We start from the raw sequence: 11,109 nt of genomic DNA on the forward strand, positions 1-11,109 counted from the left end.
GGATGTAGCCGGGAAGGTGCTGGACCGGTGGGCCATCATGACGTTCGAAGAGGAAATTGCCACACTGCAGCAGTTCCTGCGTTTTGGCGAGACCAAGTCCATAGTGGAGCTGATGGCTCTGCAGGACAAGGAGGGCCAGGCGGTGCTGGTTCCCAGCACCCGCACCAACTCTGATATCCGCACTTTCATTGAGCGAAACACCCCGCACACTGCTGCCAACCTCTCTACAACCAAAGTCGATAAGCTGAGCAACAACAGCATGCATCACTTTGAGAACTTTGTCAACAGCATGGCCTTCATGCTGCCCTTTCAACTGTTAGGCTCTGTTCCGGCACCATTTCTGAGCTCGCCACTGGGGGCGACGCAGCACCAGCAGCACCAGCAGCACCAGCAGCCATGCCGTGGGTCAATGGAGCAGCAAAGTCAGAGACGAGATGATCAAAGTCGGGATGTTCTAGGGAGGGACAACCCCCTCCCTCTTTCACACCCTCCAGAGAGCAGCCTGCTAGGTTCCAGCTCTGTCTCATTCACAGCTGATCTGGACCAAAGTGGAGACAGGCCAATGGACAGCCTCTCCACCACCACAAAGATCGAGGCAGAGGATTTCTCTGCAAGTGACAACTACTCGGATGGACCCTCCACACCGTGCACACCCTCCATGAGCTCTGACATAACACAGATGTCACCTGAGGGCAAGCTGCGCTCCCTGGAGAGGAATGGGAGCGGTTGTGGAGGGGTCTCAGGAGGTAGTGGGGGAGGTTGCTCTCTGAAGAAAGGTCGCGTCTATTGCAGCGCCTGCGAGAAGACCTTCTACGACAAAGGCACACTGAAAATCCACTACAATGCAGTGCACCTGAAGATTAAGCACAAGTGTACCATCGAGGGCTGCAACATGGTGTTCAGTTCACTGCGCAGTCGCAATCGCCATAGTGCCAACCCAAATCCACGGCTACACATGCCTATGAATCGTAACAACCGGGACAAAGACATCCGGGGCAGTTTGTCTGGTGATGAGGGCTCTCCAGAGGAGAAGAGGCCAGAATATGGAACCCCTTTCCCTGTCTGCTCTGCAGAAAGCCACAAGTCAGTGCCCAGCTACATGGTGAGCCATGTGGACACTGGCTCTAAAGTCCACAGTAGCTCGTTCCCCAGCATGGGCCAGAGTGGCATCCTCTTCCCAAATCTAAAAACAGTACAGCCAGTTCTACCTTTCTACCGCAGCCTGGTAACCCCGGCAGAGCTTGCCAACACCCCAGGAACACTACCCTCCCTTCCTCTGTTATCCTCCTCTGTACCAATCAAACCCATCACAGCACCTGAACCCTGCATGACAGAACCGATACCAAAGAAAAAGTCCCGAAAGTCAAGCATGCCAATAAAAATAGAGAAGGAGGTGGTGGAGCAACATGAGCAGATGGATAAAGGGATCAGCTCTGAGGACGAGACTCCCTTACGGGGCCGAGACAAGGAGGAGTGTGACAGAATCCAAGTAGAAGGGGATATGTGTGTAAGACAAGCTGGGGACGAGAGGGAGGCCAAAGGAGCTTACTTTGGCCAAGAGAAGGAAATGGAGCGTGCCATGTTGGAGCAAACTTTAGATAGAGAAATGGCAACGAGAGAGGACAAAGATGAAAGGGCACGGCAAGCTGAAACAGGGGTCATGACCTCTGATTCCTCCCCCTTCGAAGACAGACCAATGGAGAATCACTGTGGCAACAGCTTACTCTGTCAGGAACCCAACGGTAATGAAGAAAGGGAGCACAGGGAGAATGCAAACTCGCTGCATACAGCTGACAAGATGTCAGAGCTCAGGTGGGATGAGGGTGAACACAAGCTGACTAATGGAGGTGCTCTTCAGCTTATAGACCGTGAGAGGGAGGGATTGGACGGCTGTGCAGACGACTATGGTGACTTAGGTTTGTCTCATCTAGACCCCAACGCTGACCTGCCACACCACTGTGAGATCTGCAGTAAGACCTTTAAGAACCCCTACAGTGTCAAGATGCACTACCAAAATGTCCATCTTAAGGAGATGCATATGTGCACAGTGGACGGCTGCAATGCCACCTTCCCCTCCCGCCGGAGCCGAGACAGGTGAGATGCAGCCATATGTTGTCATTGTTACAGTGTGGGTTATCAGGATTGCTGACAGATGCTTGCGTGTACATTTTACTAAGTGTAGGGTTCGTATTGTTCTCATGGTTCCCCTGAGCAGACACCTTGTGTATCAGTCATGTAGCGTCAGATCAGCGGGGACCAGACAAGAGACATCTCTAGAAATGCATCAACCACAAAACTATTGTTTTCCTATGTTACGTCACACCTAGCATGAGCTTCTCTCTTCAGCCGCCATCATGTTTTTCTCCGTTTTTAGATGCACAGAAACGTTTATTCTCAACTTTTCAGCATCAGGCTTGGAATCAATGTAACACTTGATTTTTCAAATTTTCAAATTTTGTATTTTATTTTATTGGCTTGTTTTAATGCTTTTTCTCTAATGCTTTTAATTTTTTATGTAAAGCACTTTTGATTTGTTGTTGAAAGGTGCTATACAAATAAAATTGCCTTGCCTTGCCTTGGCCAAGGCAGTCGATCAAATTGAGCAAGAGGAGTGCTTTACTACTTTACCACTACCTTCCTGCTTTGATGCTGGTAGATGTGGTAGGAACGGACAATGGAAGGTTGATATTACTGGTATTTAATCAAGAGGTACTATATATTTTGTCAGGAAAAGTTTTGAACCCAAAACTTCACCCAACCGCAGAGCAACAGCAAGAGCTCCACATTTGCTTGAATCCATATCTGATGAACTGTTTTGCCCTATGCACTTTGCCAATCAACATTTTTGAAGAAGCTGTGCCTGTCGCAACAAGTCTCAGTGTGATCGAACGTATGCCACGGAAATATGTCAATATGCTGGCAGGGAGAACGTACGAAATCTGCTTCTTTAGTTTGGTTAGGATTGAATCAGCGACTCGTGGGCCCTCAAACTCAAATTACACTTCCTTCATTCATGCAGCTGCAAGAATCTGTTCTGGGGAAATTGGCAACTGTCCACACAGGTTGCACGGAGACTCTGTCGAGTTGTCTGCATGTAGCCAACACGTACACATGGACAGTATGTGCAGCCCTCACTTGTGTGAACACTTCCCTTTGTGCACTTAAAGGGCCCTAGTTTCGTGGCGCAGCGCAGGGCGGCGCAGGGTGGCGGAGCCGGCGCAATGCAAGTTTCGACCCGCGCAGCCTTGCGCACCGTCAGTTTGGCAGTTTGGTGGATCGCCTGCGCCAAGATGGGTGTGGCGGCGCAGCAGGGGGAGGCGTCACAGATTCAGCTTGGCGTAGCGGAAGTTTCATGGCAAAAAGCCTTGCCGAGACTGCGCTGAAAGCTCGCCAGCTCCAACCTGGTCTACTTTCGGCGCAAGGCGTAAATAAAGTCCATTCATTCAATGCGAATCACAGCTGGCGGAGTGGAAGTTTGGCTGACTGCACGCAGTGCGCACACATCACCGAGACCTCACAGGCAGGTTTCCACAGTTCCAGGCACATTTAAATGCAATAAATAATCACAACAAACACTATTTAATGCAACTGATTGAATCAACACGTGAATTTATATCTATATAGATTGTCCCGTTACATCTGACCTCAGATCAAAGGCGGATGGCACGCGTAACGGAAACTCAGCCTCTCGGACCAAAACATCTCCCTCTCTCTCTCCTGTTTTTTATAATATGGGCACTGTTATTATTATGATACGCGCGCACAGCGCGTGATGCGCGTGGTGGGAGCGGCGGCGCTGCTTCTGTCATCGGCTTGTCAAGTGACGGAACTTGCACTGAACCTCCCCTAACGCATTAAAGGTGAGGAGAGGAGCTCATTTGATTGGTGAAGATCTGAATCGGCTGTATTAATCCCAGTCCACGCCTCGTCTCCTCCTCCTCTCCCACTCACGCCTTCTTCTCCTCCCTCTTTCCCACTTGCGCCGGTGGGCGAGACGGGAGGTGTGCCTGCGCGAGCCTGCGCGGTGCACGAAACTTGCAAAGTCCTGGCGGACACACCCCGTCGGCGCGGCGCAGGTGCGCTGAAAGCTGACTGCGCCTGGTCTACGAAACTAGGGCCCAAAGTCTTTACACACCAAACGTGAATAAGTAGTGTGAAAAAATCACACGGCAATTTAAAAATTTGAGCCCATCTATCTCTATGAGGCTTTCCACACAATAATAAATGTTTCACAGTGTAGTGTTTGCAAGCTTGCCGCGTGTAGAGTTGACTGTGTAAAAGTAAAAACAAATTATGAATCGATTATTGTGTTACAATGCAAAACTGTACATTTTGGTGAAATGCACGGAATGTGAATATGGGTGTTAGCTCTGGTGTGAAAGGTTTGAATGTCAAAAATCACCAGCGAAGATTCCGCATTTTCCTTTTCTTTTTTCCTTTTTGTCAGCGATGTGAAAAGGCCTCCTAGGCTGCAGAAATAGAAACCCTGTAATTCCTAAAGCACACATTTGGTGAAATTCACACCAAACTGCCATCCCAAGTAATTTGCACATAATGTGATTAAGTAATATGCAGACATTTGATGCAAAATCGGCCTCTTTCTCCAGAATGAGCCTCATGTAAAAAAAAAAAGTCCAGTTCACCAAAATGAGCACTAATAATCCTACGGAGCTACAGTAAATTATTAGCATCTTCAGAGAGTTGATTCAAAAAGTTCATAAGGTGTGTCATTCCATCTTTCACAGTCTGAAGTTGTTGTCAAAACAACAACACTGATCAGTGAATCATGTTGTTTTCCCTCAATCATTGGTCCCCCTCTGTTTAAGACAGACGGCAACCGGAAAAGTGAAGCCAATGCTAAAGTGTCATAAACTTGCACTCTGCTGGCCATCACGGGGTGTCTCTTCTCTGATTGTATAAATGTCTATGAAAGAATGACTTCTTCTCTTCTCTCTTAATTTATTATCTCAGTAAACATTGTAAACATGTTTCAAGTCTTCTTCAATCCAGCATGATGTTCATTTAGTACATTATCGTCCATTTAGAGTCAAACAGACCAGAAAGTAGGGGATGCTTTAGGGGCGGGGCTACCTGGTGATTGACAGGTCACTACTAATGCAGTTAGCTATTAAGATGACTTTTAGAAGACCTTGAATTATGATGCTAACTTTGTTAGCAGCTTCACACCAGAATCCAGATGGATCCAGATCCAGAAAGGGTGCTGCTCTGCCACTTGTATTCATCAGATCCACCCCTCACTCCTCCACAGTCCAAGGTCACTTCCGTCACTGCTTGCAAAAATCTAAAATGGCAACTGCCAAAATACAAGATGGCGATGGAAAATTGCCAAACTCGAGGCTTCAAAACAATAGTCCACAAACCAACTGGGGTCCGTTTCACAAAGCAGGTTTAGTAAAAACCTTGAGTTAGTTAACCCTGAGATGAGGGAAACTGGTTTTTCGGTTTCACAAAGCCAGTTCAGCATAAATGAGTCAGTTACCCGGGTAACATAATCCGTGAACCTAACCTGCTCGCTAGCAGGTTTGCTTCAACAAACCCTGAGTTTCTCCCTACATGTCTCCGCCTTTTTCCGGAATCTGAACCAAAAAAATTTGCCGTCCTTTCATCGTCAACCTAATCGATATGGAAATAAAAGTGATTCTAGCAGCTTTGCGTTGGGAGACAATTTTGATTACCTTTCCTTCCAATCACATTAGATATTATCTAAACAATATTCTCCAACATTTTCAACATTTCATATCGCGGACATAATCCGCAACCAGATTCTTTGCGGAGGTAGTGTTTTTGCGAACGGGAGATTTATGAAATGTTTAAGTACATTCCTGTGTTGAAATACCTGCTTATATTTACTGTTTAATATGTGAAATATGATTAAAATCATATGCCTTAGTCAACGTATTTGCGCAATATTCTTATGCTTAATTTTCAACTGACGCCACTTTCTTTCTGTGCCTGGGGGGATTACACCCAATGAAAATGATAATTAATTCAGTGCACTACTATGTGAACTACGGGAGTTGAACCCTTGTTGCCTGCACCATAGGCAGCGTTGCTAACCATTACACCACAGTGTCGCTCTGTAAGTTTGAAAATAAAGAGTTATTACCTTTAGATCAATAGACTGTTTCATTCAGTTATACACATTAGATCGGGCAGTAAATGTCTGCCACGCCAACTATCGCTACTTTGCTGCAGTTACGTTGCTCCGCTTTCTCAGGATGAGCTCATTTTCTACATAAACACTCAGTAATATCTAATGACGCTCTCCCCGTTGCCATGGTGAATCGTAGTATCGGAGCTCCATTGATGATGGCTTTGTAGAGTTGGCAGGCACGCGCGTAACTCAGAGTTTACATACTCAGAGTTGACTGAACTAATTCAAAACCGCTGTTCTGAAACCGAAAACTCAGAGTTGCCCATCTCAGAGTTGTTCAACTCAGAGTTCAGGGTTAGGTTCAGAGTTTGTTGAACCTGCTTTGTGAAACGGGCCCCTGGTGATGTCATGATGACTAAGTCCAATTCTTGTATAGATTTTATGGTTTAAGCTTTATGTATCTATAGAAAAATAGTAAAAGTAACAAAATTGGCCACAAGACATGTTACTCATCGCTTAGCTGTTGTCTCAGAATAATGTCCATGGTACAGATACAAAGCATAGATCGATAAAGAGACAGTTTTGGATCTTGCTTGGATCTTGCTTGCTCTTTGTCGTTATAAATAGAAATTAGATACTTCATTCTATTACTTCATTCTATTGTTCCCATTGGAGCAAAGCACAGATAGAAGGGAATCAACATTGAAGGCTCAGTCAACGGGAGAGACAGAGGCAAGCAGCAACCAGCTGTTACACAGCTGCTAACAGCTGTTTCTACCAGCTTATTTTCGGGAATTGTTCATAAATTCATAATATATCTTGTGCTCATAGTGCTACTTTTTATGTGATTGGTCTGATGAATGAACGTAATCCTGTTCTGTGATTAAAACATGCCATGCTGTTGTGAATTAACAATACTATGTTTCTTTGCCAGATTTTCTGCCACTGTGACAATTTGACTCTTGGATTGGCAGTTGAGTCAGAATAGTCGACTATTTGGAGTCAACCCTAATTTTTTTCAATTATTTTTTCATCTACAGACACAGCGCAAATTTGAACCTGCATCACAAGCTGCTGACCAAAGACTCATTCAGTCCAGCCAACAGCCTGTTCTTGCCCTCATCCCACTGTAGAGACAGAGACTCACTAGGCCTTGACTACTACCAAGACCGAGATCTACCCCATCGAGACCCAACCAGCCAGACCTCCGTCATCTTCCGAGGACACAATCGCATGGGCCTGGTCTTCCCAATGAGCAAAGTGTCTACTGCACCAAACAGTGCTGAGGCATCTCCCTTAGCAGAAATGGAGGGATTAGGAGGTGGAGAAGGTGGTGGAAATGGAGAGGATGGGGCAATCCTGGACCTCAGCACCTCCTCCTCTGCCCCGCCTTGTGGCAGCAACGCTCGGTCTTCCTGGGATTCAGATGGTGCCGGCAGTGAGGAAGGAGTTGAAGAGGATGAGGAGGCCCTCCACATGGACAGTGATGAAAGCTGCGATGGGATCGGTGTGGGGAGGCCTGGGAGCGAGGAGTTGGTGCTCGGAGGAGAGAGGACCCCGGGCTGCATTGGGGGAGGACAAGGTGGGATTCAGGGAGGTGGGGGTGGGTCTCCAATAACCTGCCACGTCTGCCAAAAGGTCTACAGCAACAAGGGCACGTTCAGAGCCCATTACAAGACTGTTCATCTGCGACTGCTTCACAAGTGTAAAGTCCCCGGCTGTGATACATCCTTCTCCTCTGTGCGGAGCAGAAACAGGCACAGCCAAAACCCGAACCTTCACAGGAACCTTGCTGTTAGCTCAGGGGCCACGATGGACCAGGAGTAGGGCTTTGAGAATATGCCAACATGACTGATTTCCTTGGTTCTAATTGTCTTTTTGTTAATGTTGTTGTTGTTGCTGTTGTTGTTGCTGTTGTTGTTGTTGTGTTTTGGGCACCTAAAGAAGGCTCACCAATTAGCACTTTTAAATTCCGTACCATGTCCATCCTGTTGTCATATTTTTGGGGAAAAGGAGAGAATAAAAGAAAGTACAATAAGGAGTTTGTTTGTAGTGGCAAATACAATGTGCTCGTTCTGGACAGCAAAAATTGCTAAGGCTTTACACACACGTCTCTTTACACATTACTATGTAAAGAATAACTAAAACATAGACTTGTCCTCAGTTAATTCATTTTCAACATTGAGAAATGCGAACTTAACAAGTCGCAGTCTTTTGTTGTAATGCAGTACTGATTTCCTTGCATTGGTTTGCCTTACAGCCCAGTTTAGACCTTCAAAAGATTAATTTGTATGAACTGAATTTGTCCATGTGTTGTCCAGGTGAGAGTTGAGTCATGAAACTGTATCATGTGAGCTCTTTTTTTCTGGTGTTTTTGTTGTCAGATGTTCACATCTTCCCTGTCAAGCTGTGCATACTGTATTGCTCAAAAGCAGTGGTGAAGTAACCTCTACACGTGTCCTCATTCATTTGGATGGTGGTTTTTGAAAAATAGTCTTTGTTGAAAAGCTATAGTGTTGTGAGCTTGACCAATAAGTTATCGTATGGTGTTATATATGACCTGTCTTTACTGTTCTGGTTGTTGAATACTGCTAATGTTGACCAAAGATTTGTTCAGTCTACATGTGTGTATAGAAAACCCTTCATAGTGTGTGAGGGGTATGCAGTATTAAAAGGACCCGCCTGGTCTTCTCTCGTGGGATTAACAGCAGTATTCACGGGTGGGCTCTGTTATAAAATAAAATAATATTCACCAAAACAAAAAAGGAACAGCTTTTAAGTGATCAGGTTGGGAAAAATATCTTGAATATCTTGGCGTTTTTTTTTTTTTTTTCAAGAAATCTGCTCACAGGACCAGAACTGATAAATGCTTTTGATTTGTATCTGTGGTTGCTTGCAGTGTCCTGACTGACTGGACGAACAGCAGGAAGATACGCTGGGTCTGGAGGCTAGAGGCATGTACTGTGAATGAGTCAAACACTGAGAAATTCTAATAATAATAATGCTTTTTTTTCTCTTCTTTTTTTCTTTTAATGCAGTTTACAATAATGGCCCCACATGTGAGCACACCCTAAAAAATAACTGGTAAACAAAATGTTTATTGAACTGTATATTCTGTGAATAGAGTAATTTGTTATCTGAAAGAAACCAAAAAAATATTCTCTATAAACTAGGCTAATTTCACGAATAAAATTACATATTTTTGCTTTTATTTTGTCCAGAAATGAACGAACAAGAACATTGTGTTGTACATGTCTGATATTTTCACCGTGCTCTACTGTTCTGGTTTTGCTCTGCATTCTGCATATTGTTTTTATTCTGTATTTAAATGTGCAGTGGGCCAGATTTTTAGATCCATTTGTTTGTTGTTTTGATTTGTTAAAAAAAAGAACAAAAACTTTACATATGTTGATAAGTGTTCATGCTTTCCTTTGATTTAATGTTACAATATCCATTCCAATTAAATAAAAAGCCATATGTTTGCAAGCCTCATTCCATTCAATATTCTACCCAGGAAACAAATATTCACACTCATTAATTATTACTATTCTGAATGAAATGTATCTTTCTTTCTTTTTTAATTATTTATTACCAATGATTATGATAATAACAGCAAAACCATTCTTAATAATAATGACAATAAATAATCAGATCAATAAATAGAGTATATGAAATAATAGTCATATTAACAATAGTAGTAATGATAATAATAACAATATTTATAATAATAATAATAATAATAATAATAGTAGTAGTTGTAGTAGTGATTAATAATATATATCTGATTAAATAATGATGATAATAACAATAATAATTTAAAAATGGAAAAAATAAAAATGATAACAATGGATACTTATGTGTGTGTATATACCGGTATGATATGATCCATGTTAATAGAAGTAGAGAGATAAATAAATGAAACTAAATAAAGGATGAATAAACAGTCAAGAAAGGGCAGTTTGTATGATAGGGGACTGTCGCCTGGCTCATCTTTGCGGCACTATCATCTGATCCAGGCTGACTCCCTGGAGGACCCGTAATACTCAACGTTAGGCGGAGCAGCACTGATGAGCCTCTAGCAGACACATAAAGCAAGAGGCTGCTGGGAACATAACATACATGAACATAGTCCTCTTAACAAGGCAACCAATATATATGTAAACCAAAAGAAAAATCTCAATTTTTCAATGAATTCAGCCAAATTACACAACAGCATATTTTCTCTTGTGATGTTAGATAGTTTGGGTTATATTTGTACAGATACCATGCCACGAAGGTTAACCAGATTTGATTAATGTTTCTCACAACTCTGACCAACGACATAAAAAATAAAAATAAAAAAAACGACAGGCCTCTCGAGGTAAATCCCTATGAAAGCTGGTTACGGAGCAAGTGTTGGCAGGAGTAAGTAAGTAAAAATTCATGAGAAAATCAGTCTAGTCTGGTTCAGATTGTTTGGAGAATGCTCAGTCATGTGTCATTGTCTTGGTATTAATGGAGCTACATGTCTTATTTTTCCTCATTTAAGGTATTAAAAACACAACGGGACAAATTCACAAATTCAAAATTGTATTTGATCAGATTCAAGAGAAAATGAAGCCCCTTCTGGTGGACCTTATTTCGGAAAAAATATGAACGGTCAATGGCATCCATACTGTCCTACTTTGTTGTCTAACTGTTGTATAAGACTAATTATAAGGATGGCACACCATCAGTGAGGACCAGGCTGTAATGTTACTCACACTAACAACAGGTCTTGCTCCTTCTTGCTCTTCCCGGCTGCTAAAAACACATCAGCTAAGCTCACGTTACATTAGTGATGGAACGTAGCTTAGTTAGCTAGCTAGCTAGCAAGACAAGCTAACATCCGTGTTGGTGACGTACGTTATGTGAGACCAGAGATGTAGTTCACTGATGGTTCACACTAAACTAAATGATATGACGACAAACCTGAGACACTCTGAGACTTTCTGGACTTGAAGAATTATCTTTTA

General features: G+C 43.4%; 1 protein-coding gene across 1 annotated transcript in view; it reads left to right on the plus strand.

The window, feature by feature from the left end:
• bnc1 (basonuclin zinc finger protein 1) overlaps positions 1-9,584 on the plus strand; it is a 203,913-nt gene extending 194,329 nt beyond the window's left edge. The window contains exons 5-6 of the mRNA XM_084006690.1: positions 2-2,094; positions 7,156-9,584. Of these exons, the coding sequence (XP_083862816.1) occupies positions 2-2,094; positions 7,156-7,942 (2,880 nt within the window). The 3' untranslated portion in view covers positions 7,943-9,584. The remainder of the gene's footprint in view (position 1; positions 2,095-7,155) is intronic.
• Positions 9,585-11,109: the final 1,525 nt, after the last annotated feature.

The sequence above is a fragment of the Eutrigla gurnardus genome, assembly GCF_963514095.1.
Source record: "Eutrigla gurnardus genome assembly, chromosome: 1".
NCBI lineage: Eukaryota > Metazoa > Chordata > Actinopteri > Perciformes > Triglidae > Eutrigla > Eutrigla gurnardus.